The sequence below is a fragment of the Ranitomeya imitator genome, chromosome 7 (genome assembly GCF_032444005.1).
Source record: "Ranitomeya imitator isolate aRanImi1 chromosome 7, aRanImi1.pri, whole genome shotgun sequence".
Classification (NCBI taxonomy): domain Eukaryota; kingdom Metazoa; phylum Chordata; class Amphibia; order Anura; family Dendrobatidae; genus Ranitomeya; species Ranitomeya imitator.
The window spans coordinates 215,577,344-215,594,506 of record NC_091288.1 but is presented as its reverse complement, the minus strand read 5'-3'; the positions used below and the strand labels follow the sequence as shown (position 1 = coordinate 215,594,506).

At 49.3% G+C, this 17,163-nt stretch overlaps 1 protein-coding gene across 1 annotated transcript; it reads right to left on the bottom strand.

Annotated features, from left to right (window-relative positions):
• Positions 1 to 1,146: 1,146 nt before the first annotated feature.
• On the bottom strand, positions 1,147 to 13,482 carry MTO1 (mitochondrial tRNA translation optimization 1). The gene is made up of 13 exons (XM_069734835.1): positions 13,296 to 13,482; positions 8,812 to 9,010; positions 8,503 to 8,702; positions 8,302 to 8,419; positions 7,889 to 8,178; positions 7,691 to 7,803; positions 7,425 to 7,615; positions 7,211 to 7,341; positions 4,535 to 4,739; positions 4,108 to 4,279; positions 3,894 to 4,012; positions 3,506 to 3,663; positions 1,147 to 1,951 (listed from the first exon to the last, which is right to left on the bottom strand). Exons 1-13 carry the CDS (start codon positions 13,356 to 13,358, stop codon positions 1,775 to 1,777), a joined length of 2,136 nt encoding a protein of 711 aa, XP_069590936.1. The 5' UTR covers positions 13,359 to 13,482; the 3' UTR covers positions 1,147 to 1,774.
• Between the last annotated feature and the right edge of the window lie 3,681 nt (positions 13,483 to 17,163).

Below are 17,163 nucleotides of genomic sequence, written 5' to 3'. Positions count from 1 at the left end.
GGGTTAGATTGGTGACCCTTAATATAGGGTTTTCATTGTTTCTTGGGATTTCACCTAGCATTTCATTTTCCACCGTGAATACCGTGGAGAAGAAGGTGTTTAATATGTTAGCTTTTTCCTCGTCATCTACAACCATTCTTTCCTCACTATTTTTTAAGGGGCCTACATTTTCAGTTTTTATTCTTTTACTATTGATATAGTTGAAGAACAGTTTGGGATTAGTTTTACTCTCCTTAGCAATGTGCTTCTCTGTTTCCTTTTTGGCAGCTTTAATTAGTTTTTTAGATAAAGTATTTTTCTCCCTATAGTTTTTTAGAGCTTCAATGGTGCCATCCTGCTTTAGTAGTGCAAATGCTTTCTTTTTACTGTTAATTGCCTGTCTTACTTCTTTGTTTAGCCACATTGGGTTTTTCCTATTTCTAGTCCTTTTATTCCCACATATGGTATATGGGCACGGGACTATGGGATGGAGGATATGTGTGATGGGTGTATGGGCACGGGACTATGGGATGGAGGTTATGTATGATGGGTAAATGGGCACAGGACTATGGGATAGAGGATATGTATGATTGGTATATGGGAACGGGACTATGGGATGGATGATGTGTATAATGGGTATATGGGCACGGGACTATGGGATGGAGGATATGTGTGATGGGTGTATGGGCACGGGACTATGGGATGGAGGATATGTATGATGGATATATGGGCACGGGACTATGGGATGGAGGATATGTGTGATGGGTATATGGGAATGGGACTATGGGATGGAGGATATGTATGATGGATATATGGGCACGGGACTATTGGATGGAGGTTATGTATAATGGGTATATGGGAACGGGAATATGGGATGGATGATGTGTATGATGGGTATATGGGAACGGGACTATGGGATGGATGATGTGTATGATGGATATATGGGCACGGGACTATGGGATGGAGGATATGTGTGATGGGTGTATGGGCACAGGACTATGGGATGGAGGATAATCATTATAATTTGGTATAACTAACCACAGTTAGTTACGCCGGGCTCTTCAGCTAGTAAAACATAAACCTGGATCTGAAATGAGAAGTTCTGCTTTGCCCCTTATGACAACACAGAGGGATCAGCGCTGGTGAAGAACAATAAGACGCAGAAAATATAATCATCACACTGGGTTTATTTGTACAAAAAGTCTGTAGAAGCTTCACTAGTGACCTGCCAGGACGTTTCACACACCGACGCCACAAGTCAGCAGTTGATTGGTTCTGGTGTGTGACATCACAAACTGCTCGCACTGTGATTGGTAGAGAGAAAGGTGTCAAGTCCAGACCAGGGGGCTCGGGTCGAAGAGTGGACGTCCAGACAGATGTACAGGGAGCTGTGCGGGCAGGGGCGAGGAGGCAGAGGCCAAGTCACATGACTGACAGCAGGTGACAGGCAGGAAGCTGACCGTTTCCTAGGCAACTGGCAAAAATTTGACAGCAGATTTGGATGTGAGTGGAGAAGAAAATATAAAATAATTTGTAAAGTTGCATATAATGAAAACAAGCGAGAACAAGATGGTAACAAGTTATTCACTGCGGGGTCTGACGCCCAAAGAAAGAACAGCACGGAGGGGAATAAACTGGAGAATTCCCCCGGTCACCACTTTCTGGTAAAGGGTAAAAATAACAAAAAAAATGTAAAACTAAAAATAGTAAAAAATAAATAAATCACAAATCTGCCTCAGTTATTTATAAACCGAGAGGAAAGAAGCCGCAACGTGTCACAGCCCGGAGCCGGGTCCTACAGCGTGCGCTGCTGCTGCCACGTCCGGCCCTCGGGAAGCGACCGCCGCTCATCCTCAGAGCGAACACCGCGCCATTTACTGGCCTCAGAGGAGCGGATGCCGGATCTGACATAGCGCAATAAATTCAGAATGGCGGCAGGAGTCACTCCAGGAACACGGAAGGCAGCGCCGATCTGTGGGAGAAAGAAGCACCAGAAAATCACCAGTCACAGCATCAGGTGCTATTATAGTAGTTATATTCATGTACATAGGGGGCAGTATTATAGTAGTTATATTCTTGTACATAGGAGCAGTATTATAGTAGTTATATTCTTGTACATAGGGGCAGTATTATAGTAGTTATATTCTTGTACATAGGAGCAGTATTATAGTAGTTATATTCATGTACATAGGAGCAGTATTATAGTAGTTATATTCCTGTACATAGGAGCAGTATTATAGTAGTTATATTCATGTACATAGGAGCAGTATTATAGTAGTTATATTCCTGTACATAGGAGCAGTATTATAGTAGTTATATTCATGTACATAGGAGCAGTATTATAGTAGTTATATTCTTGTACATAGGAGCAGTATTATAGTAGTTATATTCTTGTACATAGGGGCAGTATTATAGTAGTTATATTCATGTACATAGGGGCAGTATTATAGTAGTTATATTCTTGTACATAGGAGCAGTATTATAGTAGTTATATTCATGTACATAGGAGCAGTATTATAGTAGTTATATTCTTGTACATAGGAGGCAGTATTATAGTAGTTATATTCTTGTACATAGGAGCAGTATTATAGTAGTTATATTCTTGTACATAGGGGCAGTATTATAGTAGTTATATTCATGTACATAGGAGCAGTATTATAGTAGTTATATTCTTGTACATAGGGGGCAGTATTATAGTAGTTATATTCTTGTACATAGGAGCAGTATTATAGTAGTTATATTCTTGTACATAGGAGCAGTATTATAGTAGTTATATTCTTGTACAAAGGAGCAGTATTATAGTAGTTATATTCTTGTACATAGGAGCAGTATTATAGTAGTTATATTCTTGTACATAGGAGCAGTATTATAGTAGTTATATTCTTGTACATAAGAGCAGTATTATAGTAGTTATATTCTTGTACATAAGAGCAGTATTATAGTAGTTATATTCTTGTATATAGGGACAGTATTATAGTAGTTATATTCTTGTACATAGGGAGCAGTATTATAGTAGTTATATTCTTGTACATAGGGAGCAGTATTATAGTAGTTATATTCTTGTACATAGCGGCAGTATTATAGTAGTTATATTCTTGTACATAAGAGCAGTATTATAGTAGTTATATTCTTGTACATAGGGGGCAGTATTATAGTAGTTATATTCTTGTACATAGGGGCAGTATTATAGTAGTTATATTCTTGTACATAGGGGCAGTATTATGGTAGTTACATTCTTGTACATATGGGCAGTATTATAGTAGTTATATCCTTGTACACAGGGGCAGTATTATAGTAGTTATATTCTTGTACATAGGGGCAGTATTATAGTAGTTATATTCTTGTATATAGGAGCAGTATTATAGTAGTTATATTCTTGTACATAGGAGCAGTATTATAGTAGTTATATTCTTGTATATAGGAGCAGTATTATAGTAGTTATATTCTTGTACATAGGAGCAGTATTATAGTAGTTATATCCTTGTACACAGGGGCAGTATTACATTTCCTCATGTATAATTCTTACCGTCTCAGGGCGACTCACTGATAGTTTCTCCCGGACTTCATTAGATAGGGCGACATCGAGGCTCATGTAGTCCAGGTTTTCGGGTAATACTAATGACTCGTCCCTCTGGACCTCCGCGATCTCTTTGTGTTGGTAGGTGACGTATAGCTCATACAAAGCTGCAATACAGAACCCGTATCATCTAGCGGCGCGGAGGAATCAGATCTCGGAGTGTCCCGAGTTGAGGCCGTATTTTAGCCATGACAACAATATTCATTGACTGAGAGCAAAGATCTTTAACAAGGAAATAAAAATCTATAAAGAAGTGAGAGGTAAGAAAGGGCAGGACTCTATGCAGATTTCGGCAGCGTGGCCCCCAGCAGCCCCCCATAACCACCCCTGGATTTACCTTCTATCCGTAAACGCTGCGCCACATCCTGCTTTTCACTAAACCTGCGCAGAAGGTCAGGAAACAGCGCGGCGAGGGTCCGGACCTCCACCCCGTAGTATCGCAGCAGTTCCACGCCACTAGAGGAGGAGACCACCATGTGAGCGCCGTGTCTGGAGGGGTCCGGCTCACTGCTCAGTCTATACATCGGCCAGGACCCCTGTAGGTCATGTACCTGAGAGCGCTGGCCCGGGTACTGCTGATGGCCGCCTCCGGAACCAACTTCTGCCACTTGACAGATGAAAACTGGAGGGAGCGGAGAGCAGCCAGCCCGTCATCCAAAGCTTCCCTGGTGGTCCGAGCGCGGTCATACCTCTCCCGAGAGACACAGCCCGCTACTTCATACCCTGAGAAAATACAAGAACGTGACAACCATGAAGATCAGCCAACCCTGATCTACACTGGTCACAACTGCAGCAAACCCTCAGCTGTGACTAGTATCAAGCGATGATGGTTCTAGTCACTGACAGCAAGAAGAAACGGCAAGTAAACGGCATATATTAGAAAGACGCAGAATTTTCAATTTTGCACATGACCCTCCCTTATAGGAGGGGTTAATCATGAGACCCCTTCTCCATCGCCCGCCACCTCCTCCTGCTCACCCTTCAGCGAGAGTCGTGTATCCGCATTGTCCGGTCTCAGCGTCATGCGGTACTCTGCGCGGCTGGTGAACATGCGGTACGGCTCCCGCGTACCCTGCGTCGTCAGGTCATCAATAAGGACCCCGATGTATCCCTCCGTGCGGCTCACGGTGAAGGCAGGACGACCTGCAGCCCTGAGGGCGGCATTTATTCCTGCAATGATCCCCTGAAAGGACAGGTAAGAGTTAAACACAATGAAGAAATGGGAGGTAAAGAAGTCACAGAGGGCAGGTGGGGTCACCCGCTGCGCACATGAGAGGTCACCCGCTGCACACATGAGGTCACACGCTGCGCACCTAAGAGGTCACCCGCTGCATACCTGAGGAGTCACCCACTGCGTACCTGAGGAGTCACCCGCTGCGTACCTGAGGAGTCACCCGCTGCGTAACTGAGGTGGTCACCCCCTGCGTACCTAAGGGGACATCCGCTGCGTACCAAAGGGGACACCTGCTGCGTACCTAAGGAGTCATCTGCTGTGTACCTGAGGGGTCACCCACTGCGCATCTGAGGGGTCACCCACTGCATACCTGAGGGGTCACCTGCTGCGCACCTGAGGGGTTACCCGCTGCGTACCTGAGGGGTCACCCGCTGCGTACCTGAGGGGTCACCCGCTGCGTACCTGAGGGGTCACCCGCTGCGTACCTGAGGGGTCACCCGCTGCTTACCTGAGGGGTCACCCGCTGCATACCTGAGGGGTCACCCGCTGCTGCGCACCTGAGGGGATACCCGCTAAGTACCTGAGGTGGTCACCCGCTGCATACCTGAGGAGTCACCCGCTGCGAACCTGAGGAGTCACCCGCTGCGAACCTGAGGAGTCACCCGCTGCATACCTGAGGAGTCAGCCTCTGCGTACCCGATGGGTCACCCGCTGCGTACCTGAGGAGTCACCCGCTGCGTACCTGAGTCACCCGCTGCGTACCTGAGGAGTCACCCGCTGCATACCTGAGGAGTCACCCGCTGCGTACCTGAGGAGTCACCCGCTGCGTACCCGATGGGTCACCCGCTGCGTACCTTAAGAGTCACCCGCTGTGTACCTGAGGAGTCACCCGCTGCGTACCTGAGGAGTCACCCGCTGCGTACAGTGGCAAGTTTGGGCACCCCTCGTCAAAATGACTGTTATTGTGAACAGTTAAGCAAGTTGAAGACGAAATGATCTCTAAAAGGCCTAAAGTTACAGATGACACATTTCTTTTGTAGTTTAGGCAAAAAAAAAGCATTTACAAGCTGTGATACTTTCAAAAGTGGGAGATACTGAGTACTAACCATGCAAGGTGCACAAACTTGCATCAACCCATTTTCCTTTTTGTAATTTCTAAACTGTAAAATATATTTTTTGTAGTCAGCCAGTCTTTCAATTCTTGTTCGAGGGATTTTCCTCCATTCTTCCTTGGAGAATTCCTTCAGTTCTGTGAGATTCCTGGGCCGTTTTGCTTCATCTGCTATTTTGAGGTCTAGCCAGATTATCAATGATGTTCAGATCAGGGGACTGTGAGGGCCATTGTAAAACTTTCATCTTGCACCTTTTGAGGTCATCTATTGTGGATTGTGACGATCCTCTTCACCTTCCTCTTTCTTACAGATGGTGTTATGTTTGCATCAAGAATCTGCTGAAATTTAATTGAATCCATTCTTCCCTCTACCCGTGAAATGTTCCCTGTGCCATTGGCTGCAGAACCTCCACAAAGCATGATTGACCCCCCCATGCTTAACGGTTGGCAAGATGTTCTGTTCCTGAAATTCTGTGCCCTTTTTTCTCCACCTTTGATCATTGTGGCCAGAGATCTCATCGGTCCACAGGACTTGTTTCCAAAATGCATCAGGCTTGTTTAGATGTTCTTTTGCATACTTCTGATGCTGAATTTTATGGTGACGAAGCAGGAGAGGTTTTCTTCTGATGATTCTCACATGAAGCTCTTGTTTGTGCTGGTGTCTCTGAATAATAGACCAATGTACCACAACGCCATAGTCTGCTAAATCTTTCTGAAGGTCTTTTGCAGTCAAGCTGGGGTTCTGATTTGCCTCTCTAACAATCCTATGAACAGCTCACTGAAATTTTGTTTGTTCTTCCAGACCTTATCTTGACCTCCACTGTTCCTGGTAACAGCCATTTCTTAATTACATTTCAAACTGAGGAAAGGGCAACTTGAAAACGCTTTGCTATCTTCTTATAGCCTCCTCCTGCTTTGCGAGCCTCCACCTTTTTGATATTCAGAGCGCTCGGCAGCTGCGAGGAAGAACCCATGGCTGCTGGTTTTGGCACAAGGTTAGAGGAGGCTGGGTTTTTATAGCCGGAAATTTGCATCACCCTGCCTTTCCTAACGATGATAGTGAACAAGCCATTACCCTAACAGGCTAATTAAGGCCTGAAACCTTGGTCAAAGTTATCTGTGCACATAAATCTCCAAGGGTGCACAAACTTTTGCATCGGCCCATTTTTCCTTTTGTAATTTTAAAATGTAAAAAAATGACAATTTTTATTAGTCAAAAATACAAAGTAAATGTGTCATCTGTAACTTTAGGCCTTTTAGAGATGATTTCATCTTCAACTTGCTTACATGTTCACAATAAGAGTAATTTTGACCAGGGGTGCCCAAACTTTCACATGCCACTGTACCTGAGCGGACATCCGTTACATACCTGAGCAGCCGCCTCCTCGTACCCAGTGGTGCCATTGATTTGCCCGGCCAAAAAGAGTCTCTGGACCAGAAACGTCTCCAGAGAGGAGCGAAGCTGCCGAGGGTCCAGAAAGTCGTATTGCACCCCATACCCTGAGAAGGTGGAGAGCAGAATCAGAATGATGGGCAGCTCCATAGAGCACCGCCATATTCTGCAGCTCGGTACAAGCACCCACCGGGCATCAGCATACGAGCCTTCTCCAGTCCAGGGATCTCCCGCAGAAGCCTCTCCTGAGCCTCGGCCGGAAGTGTCACCGACAGACCCTGGGGGTAGATGACATCGGAGTCCAGGCCCTCGGGTTCCAGCCAGACCTGGTGTCTACGCCCGGGAAAACGCAAGACTTTCGACTCAATGGAGGGGCAGTACCTGAAGGAGAAGGTCGGGCGATCACGACAGGTGTCAGTAATGGATCAGGCGGTGTTCGAGTCTGTCCGGCCTCACCTGGGGCCGGCGCTGGTCTCCTTCACGTGACTGCTCAGGTGTAGATTCTCCTGAATGATCCGTTCCACGGCAGCGGTCGTGTACGTCAAGTGACAGGGAAGTTGGTCTTCAGGCTAAAAACACATGGCGAGTTCTCATCACCCCCTGCTAGTTCGGAGCCTGTACTGCGCTGTGGGCGATGCACTGTTTATACCGTACCCTGATCCAGACCCGGTCGTTCATGAAGCTGAAGGGAATAGGGGGGTCATCAGCCTCGTGTCTCGTCACAGCACTGAAGTCCACAGAGTCCTTGGCGATACGAGGAGGGGTCCCGGTCTTCAACCTCCCAACGGCGAATCCCAGGCGTTCCAGCGTTTGTGCCAGACCCACGGACGGGTTTTCACCCCAGCGGCCAGCGGGTATATGCTCCGTACCGACCCGCACCATTCCACGCAGAAACGTACCGTTAGTCAGCACCACACTGCTGGCAGATATCTTACTGCCGTCCGCTGGAGAAAGAAATAATGGAGGATATTGTGCGGAAACACACTGTGCTGCTGGACGCTTCTGCAGTAGGCTACCCCTGCTCCCGCCACGCTGTGCAGCAGTGTGAAGACGTGGACAATACATACCCAGAATGACGCCGCTGACTTGACATTTCCCAGGGTGCATGGAGTCTGGGGGGTCCAGGATTAGGTCCTCTACAGATCCTTCTGCCACAGTGAGGCCCGGCGTGTCCAAGATCTCTTTCTGCAGAGGATACGGATAGTCATGTACACAGGGTATATATATATATATATATATACTGCCATCTCCTGGGGAGCAGCGCACACCTGCAGGTTCTGCTTGTATAACTTCCTGTCTATCTGTGCTCGCAGCCCCCAAACCGCTGGACCCTTGCGTCGGTTTAAGACCTTGTAGTGGATCCCAGAGAGATCACAAATCCTCCCGCAAACTCCGTCCAGGGCGTCCACTTCTCTCATCAGGTGACCCTTGCCGATGCCCCCAAAGGACGGGTTACAGGACATCTGACCTGCAGGGCGCACAGACATGAGGCTTACACATGGAGCGTACAGAGCACCCCGATCAGGGTGCTGCGATGGCCGGTGACGCCAGACTGCGAGGGCGACGGGAGCCGTTACCTATTGTCTCCACCTTGTGTGTGAGCAGCAGGGTCCTGGCTCCGGCCCGCGCCGCGGCTGCAGCAGCTTCAGTGCCCGCGTGTCCTCCTCCCACCACCACCACATTGTAGTGCGCTGTCTCTTCATCACACGGGGAAGAGCTGAGGGCGCGGCGAGAAATCCAGAAAAATGAGGAGCGAACGCCATGGTGGAAAATCCACTACAAGAAAAAGAGACAGTGAGAAAAGAGAACAGCCAGAACCAGCGCTACTGCCCCCCGACCTTCTGACACTGCCCCCCGAGCCCCTGACACTGCCCGCCGAGCCCCTAACACTACCCCCCGAGCCCCTGACACTGCCCCCCCGAGCACCTGACACTGCCCCCCCGAGCCCCTGACACTGCCCCCGAGCCCCTGACACTGCCCCCCGAGCCCCTGACACTGCCCCCCGAGCCCCTGACACTGCCCCCCCGAGCCCCTGACACTGCCCCCCGAGCCCCTGACACTGCCCCCGAGCCCCTGACACTGCCCCCCGAGCCCCTGACACTGCCCCCCGACCTTCTGACACTGCCCCCCCGAGCCCCTGACACTGCCCCCCGACCTTCTGACACTGCCCCCCGAGCCCCTGACACTGCCCCCCGAGCCCCTAACACTACCCCTCGAGCCCCTGACACTGCCCCCCCGAGCACCTGACACTGCCCCCCGAGCCCCTGACACTGCCCCCGAGCCCCTGACACTGCCCCCCGAGCCCCTGACACTGTCCCCCGAGCCCCTGACACTGCCCCCGAGCCCATGACACTGCCCCCCGAGCCCCTGACACTGCCCCCGGGGTAACAAGCTCCTGACACTGCCCCCCAGGGTAACCGAGCTCCTGACACTGCCCCCGAGCCCCTGACACTGCCCCCCCGAGCACCTGACACTGCCCCCCGAGCCCCTGACACTGCCCCCGAGCCCCTGACACTGCCCCCCGAGCCCCTGACACTGCCCCCCGAGCCCCTGACACTGCCCCCCGAGCCCCTGACACTGCCCCCGAGCCCATGACACTGCCCCCCGAGCCCCTGACACTGCCCCCCGAGCCCCTGACACTGCCCCCGGGGTAACAAGCTCCTGACACTGCCCCCCACGGTAACCGAGCTCTTGACACTGCCCCCGAGCCCCTGACACTGCCCCCCTGACACTGCCCCCCGAGCCCCTGACACTGCCCCCCCCGAGCCCCTGACACTGCCCCCCCGAGCCCCTGACACTGCCCCCCGAGCCACAGACACTGCCCCCCGAGCCACAGACACTGCCCCCGGGGTAACAAGCTCCTGACACTGCCTCCCAGGGTAACCGAGCTCCTGACACTGCCCCCGAGCCCCTGACACTGCCCCCCGAGCCCCTGACACTGCCCCCCGAGCCCCTGACACTGCCCCCCGAGCCCCTGACACTGCCCCCGAGCCCCTGACACTGCCCCCGAGCCCCTGACACTGCCCCCGAGCCCCTGACACTGCCCCCGGGGTAACTGAGCCCCTGACACTGCCCCCTGGAGTAACCGAGCTTCTGACACTGCCCCCGAGCCCCTGACACTGCCCCCTGAGCCCCTGACACGGTCCTCGGGGTAACAAGCTTCTGACACTGCCCCCCAGACTAACCGAGCTCCTGACACTGCCCCCTGAGCCCCTGACACGGCCCCCCGAGCTCCTGACACTGCCCCCGAGCCCCTGACACTGCCCCCCGAGCCCCTGACACTGCCCCCCGAGCCCCTGACACTGCCCCCCCAGGGTAACCGAGCTCCTGACACTGCCCCCTGACCTCCTGACACTGCCCCCCCGAGCCCCTGACACTGCCCCCTGGAGTAACCGAGCTTCCGACACTGCCCCCGGGGTAACCGAGCTCCTGACACTTTGCCCCAGACTAACCGAGCTCCTGACACTGCCCCCCGAGCCCCTGACACTGCCCCCCAGGGTAACCGAGCTCCTGACACTGCCCCCTGACCTCCTGACACTGCCCCCCGAGCCTCTGACACTGTCCTCGGGGTAACCGAGCTCCTGACACTGCCCCCGGGGTAACTGAGACCCTGACAGTACAAATCCACCACATCCTCTTCTGTGTGATACTGACTGCTGAGCCGTGTATCTAATCCTCTCCTGTGTGATACTGACTGCTGAGCCGTGTATCTAATCCCATCCTGTGTGATACTGTCTGCTGAGCCGTGTATCTAATCCTCTCCTGTGTGATACTGTCTGCTGAGCCGTGTATCTAATCCTCTCCTGTGTGATACTGACTGCTGAGCCGTGTATCTAATCCTCTCCTGTGTGATACTGACTGCTGAGCCGTGTATCTAATCCCATCCTGTGTGATACTGTCTGCTGAGCCGTGTATCTAATCCTCTCCTGTGTGATACTGTCTGCTGAGCCGTGTATCTAATCCTCTCCTGTGTGATACTGACTGCTGAGCCGTGTATCTAATCCTCTCCTGTGTGATACTGACTGCTGAGCCGTGTATCTAATCCTCTCCTGTGTGATACTGTCTGCTGAGCCGTGTATCTAATCCTCTCCTGTGTGATACTGTCTGCTGAGCCATGTATCTAATCCTATCCTGTGTGATACTGTCTGCTGAGCCGTGTATCTAATCCTATCCTGTGTGATACTGTCTGCTGAGCCGTGTATCTAATCCTATCCTGTGTGATACTGTCTGCTGAGCCGTGTGTCTAATCCTATCCTGTGTGATACTGACTGCTGAGCCGTGTATCTAATCCTCTCCTGTGTGATACTGTCTGCTGAGCCGTGTATCTAATCCTATCCTGTGTGATACTGACTGCTGAGCCGTGTATCTAATCCTTTCCTGTGTGATACTGACTGCTGAGCCGTGTGTCTAATCCTATCCTGTGTGATACTGACTGCTGAGCCGTGTATCTAATCCTCTCCTGTGTGATACTGACTGCTGAGCCGTGTATCTAATCCTATCCTGTGTGATACTGTCTGCTGAGCCGTGTATCTAATCCTATCCTGTGTGATACTGTCTGCTGAGCCGTGTGTCTAATCCTATCCTGTGTGATACTGTCTGCTGAGCCGTGTGTCTAATCCTATCCTGTGTGATACTGACTGCTGAGCCGTGTATCTAATCATATCCTGTGTGATACTGTCTGCTGAGCCGTGTATCTAATCCTCTCCTGTGTGATACTGTCTGCTGAGCCGTGTATCTAATCCTCTCCTGTGTGATACTGACTGCTGAGCCGTGTATCTAATCCTCTCCTGTGTGATACTGACTGCTGAGCCGTGTATCTAATCCTATCCTGTGTGATACTGTCTGCTGAGCCGTGTATCTAATCCCATCCTGTGTGATACTGTCTGCTGAGCCGTGTATCTAATCCTCTCCTGTGTGATACTGACTGCTGAGCCGTGTATCTAATCCTCTCCTGTGTGATACTGACTGCTGAGCCGTGTATCTAATCCCATCCTGTGTGATACTGACTGCTGAGCCGTGTATCTAATCCTATCCTGTGTGATACTGTCTGCTGAGCCGTGTATCTAATCCTCTCCTGTGTGATACTGACTGCTGAGCCGTGTGTCTAATCCTATCCTGTGTGATACTGACTGCTGAGCTGTGTATCTAATCCTATCCTGTGTGATACTGACTGCTGAGCTGTGTATCTAATCCTATCCTGTGTGATACTGACTGCTGAGCTGTGTATCTAATCCTATCCTGTGTGATACTGACTGCTGAGCTGTGTATCTAATCCTATCCTGTGTGATACTGACTGCTGAGCCGTGTATCTAATCCTATCCTGTGTGATACTGTCTGCTGAGCCGTGTATCTAATCCCATCCTGTGTGATACTGTCTGCTGAGCCGTGTATCTAATCCTCTCCTGTGTGATACTGACTGCTGAGCCGTGTATCTAATCCTCTCCTGTGTGATACTGACTGCTGAGCCGTGTATCTAATCCCATCCTGTGTGATACTGACTGCTGAGCCGTGTATCTAATCCTATCCTGTGTGATACTGTCTGCTGAGCCGTGTATCTAATCCTCTCCTGTGTGATACTGACTGCTGAGCCGTGTGTCTAATCCTATCCTGTGTGATACTGACTGCTGAGCTGTGTATCTAATCCTATCCTGTGTGATACTGACTGCTGAGCTGTGTATCTAATCCTATCCTGTGTGATACTGACTGCTGAGCTGTGTATCTAATCCTATCCTGTGTGATACTGACTGCTGAGCTGTGTATCTAATCCTATCCTGTGTGATACTGACTGCTGAGCCGTGTATCTAATCCTATCCTGTGTGATACTGACTGCTGAGCTGTGTATCTAATCCTATCCTGTGTGATACTGACTGCTGAGCTGTGTATCTAATCCCATCCTGTGTGATACTGTCTGCTGAGCTGTGTATCTAATCCTCTCCTGTGTGATACTGACTGCTGAGCCGTGTATCTAATCCTATCCTGTGTGATACCTTCCTCAGAAGTATGTATACATAGGACATATTACCTCCCTCCATACACCGCTGACGCTTCGTTCCTTTCTCACCTTTCCCCCCTGCTCTGCTCTGCACGCCGCCATGTTGATGGCCTCCTTCCTCCCACCTACCATAGAGACGGGAGACGCTCTTGCTGTGGAGGAATAAAGCTGCTCTTCTCTATGGCGGTTGTGCTCAGTATATAGAGGGGATGACTGTGGATGATGAGAGTCCTCTCTTATACTGTGGATGATGAGAGTCCTCTACTATACTGTGGATGATGAGAGTCCTCTCTTATACTGTGGATGATGAGAGTCCTCTCTTATACAGTGGATGATGAGAGTCCTCTCTTATACAGTGGATGATGAGAGTCCTCTCTTATACTGTGGATGATGAGTCCTCTCTTACACTGTGGATGATGAGAGTCCTCTTACACTGTGGATGATGAGAGTCCTCTCTTACACTGTGGATGATGAGAGTCCTCTCCTATACTGTGGATGATGAGAGTCCTCTCTTACACTGTGGATGATGAGAGTCCTCTCTTACACTGTGGATGATGAGAGTCCTCTCTTATACTGTGGATGATGAGAGTCCTCTCCTATACTGTGGATGATGAGAGTCCTCTCCTATACTGTGGATGATGAGAGTCCTCTCTTATACTGTGGATGATGAGAGTCCTCTACTATACTGTGGATGATGAGAGTCCTCTCCTATACTGTGGATGATGAGAGTCCTCTCTTATACTGTGGATGATGAGAGTCCTCTCTTACACTGTGGATGATGAGAGTCCTCTCTTACACTGTGGATGATGAGAGTCCTCTCTTACACTCTGGATGATTAGAGTCCTCTCCTATACTGTGGATGATGAGAGTCCTCTCTTACACTGTGGATGATGAGAGTCCTCTCTTACACTGTGGATGATGAGAGTCCTCTCTTACACTGTGGATGATGAGAGTCCTCTCCTATACTGTGGATGATGAGAGTCCTCTCTTATACTGTGGATGATGAGAGTCCTCTCTTACACTGTGGATGATGAGAGTCCTCTCTTACACTGTGGATGATGAGAGTCCTCTCTTATACTGTGGATGATGAGAGTCCTCTCCTATACTGTGGATGATGAGAGTCCTCTCTTATACTGTGGATGATGAGAGTCCTCTCTTATACTGTGGATGATGAGAGTCCTCTCTTATACTGTGGATGATGAGAGTCCTCTCTTACACTGTGGATGATGAGAGTCCTCTCTTACACTGTGGATGATGAGAGTCCTCTCTTATACTGTGGATGATGAGAGTCCTCTCCTATACTGTGGATGATGAGAGTCCTCTCTTATACTGTGGATGATGAGAGTCCTCTACTATACTGTGGATGATGAGAGTCCTCTCTTATACTGTGGATGATGAGAGTCCTCTCTTATACAGTGGATGATGAGAGTCCTCTCTTATACAGTGGATGATGAGAGTCCTCTCTTATACTGTGGATGATGAGTCCTCTCTTACACTGTGGATGATGAGAGTCCTCTTACACTGTGGATGATGAGAGTCCTCTCTTACACTGTGGATGATGAGAGTCCTCTCTTACACTGTGGATGATGAGAGTCCTCTCCTATACTGTGGATGATGAGAGTCCTCTCTTATACTGTGGATGATGAGTCCTCTCTTACACTGTGGATGATGAGAGTCCTCTTACACTGTGGATGATGAGAGTCCTCTCTTACACTGTGGATGATGAGAGTCCTCTCTTATACTGTGGATGATGAGAGTCCTCTCTTATACTGTGGATGATGAGAGTCCTCTCTTACACTGTGGATGATGAGAGTCCTCTCTTACACTGTGGATGATGAGAGTCCTCTCTTATACTGTGGATGATGAGAGTCCTCTCCTATACTGTGGATGATGAGAGTCCTCTCTTATACTGTGGATGATGAGAGTCCTCTACTATACTGTGGATGATGAGAGTCCTCTCTTATACTGTGGATGATGAGAGTCCTCTCTTATACAGTGGATGATGAGAGTCCTCTCTTATACAGTGGATGATGAGAGTCCTCTCTTATACTGTGGATGATGAGTCCTCTCTTACACTGTGGATGATGAGAGTCCTCTTACACTGTGGATGATGAGAGTCCTCTCTTACACTGTGGATGATGAAAGTCCTCTCTTACACTGTGGATGATGAGAGTCCTCTCCTATACTGTGGATGATGAGAGTCCTCTCCTATACTGTGGATGATGAGAGTCCTCTCTTACACTGTGGATGATGAGAGTCCTCTCTTACACTGTGGATGATGAGAGTCCTCTCTTATACTGTGGATGATGAGAGTCCTCTCCTATACTGTGGATGATGAGAGTCCTCTCTTACACTGTGGATGATGAGAGTCCTCACTGTTCCTCTCTCACGTCCCCGGTCTCCGCCTCGCTGTTGTTCTTTGTGATTATTCTTCATCACTGACTGTTCCCTTCTATGATTTATAGAGATTTTTTTTGTTGTTATTTTTAACCAGAGCTGTGGAGTCCGGTATAAAATGGAGCGACTCCGACTCCCATCGTATCACACAGTGGGTGCAGTAGTACAACGCCGGACGTGCGGGAAATGAGGAAAGTTCTGAAATGTCCTAGAAATGTCTGATCTGTTCCTGATCTCAGGTTGTAGAGATGAATCTGCGGCACTTTGTGTCCAGGATCAGTAGTGACCGGGGCGGTGGGGTCAGTATGCCGGGAGCGGGACCGTCACTAATGGTAGGAGCCTGTGCACATTATATAATTATATATATATATATATATACACACACTGTATACACACACACTGTATACACACACACACACACACACACACACACACATAGGGGCTTCGCACTAAATTGAAGTGAATTTATCTCAGTTCTTCTCCTATATTCTATAGTCATTACAGAGTGATCTACTCCACGTGTTTATTTCTGTTAATGTTGATGATTACGGCTTAACCCGACCCCAGATCATGAAAAATGGAGACGCTGCGGGTAGCGGAAAATGGCGCAATTGTTTTTTTTTTCATAAAGTTTGGAATTTTTTTTCACCACTTACATAAAACATAACCCAGACATGTTTGGTGTCTATGAACTCGTAATGACCTGGAGAATCACAATGGCCGGTCAGTGTTAGCATGTAATGAACCTAGTAAAAAAAAGCCAAACAAAAAACAAGTATGGGATTGCCCCTTTTATTTTATTTTTTGCAAATTCACCGCACTTGGATTTTTTTTCCCCAGTACACAATATGTTAAAAACCAATAAGTACAACCCGTCCCGCAAAAATTAAGCCCTCACATGGCCATATTGACGGGAAAAAAAAAAAAAAAAGAAATTGCTCTGGGAAGGAGGGGAGAGAAAAACGAAAAAAAAATAAATAAAAAAAAAACCTCCGGGGGTTAATGTGGTCATAGCTCAGCTGAGATGCCCCCAGGAAGGGTGGACAAGCAGCGTTGCTGTGTGGGCTCCCTCCTGAGCAGTACAGGGGTCGGCAGGGACTTGGGCCCAAACTTACCTGTCTGTGGGGTGTTTAATCACATGGCGGCTTTACACCGCTCCATCCGACGCTCGGCCTTGTGCTTGGTGATGTACGGCAGCTGCTCGGCCATGAAGCTCCTGGCGGGGGGCGCAGGGTTTGTGCTGATACCGGAGGTCTGGCGTCAGCAGAGCGGTGGCGACTTTTCTGCCCTCGGCTCCTTGGCACCCCGCTCCGTAACGTTACGGGGTCTCCGCCCCCAAGGTGCGTTCTTCCCCTTTAAACCCCACCTTTCCCCCCACCGGTGAAGTAACCACAGGACGCCGACCCCTTTTTAGTTAAGTGTTTTTAATCTTGTTAAACAATACAATTTTTTATATTTTTGGAGAAATAAATGTCTTTTTTTTTTTTCTCCTTTTTTTTTTTTTTCTTTAGTTTTTGTATCTAAAACTGATTCAACAACG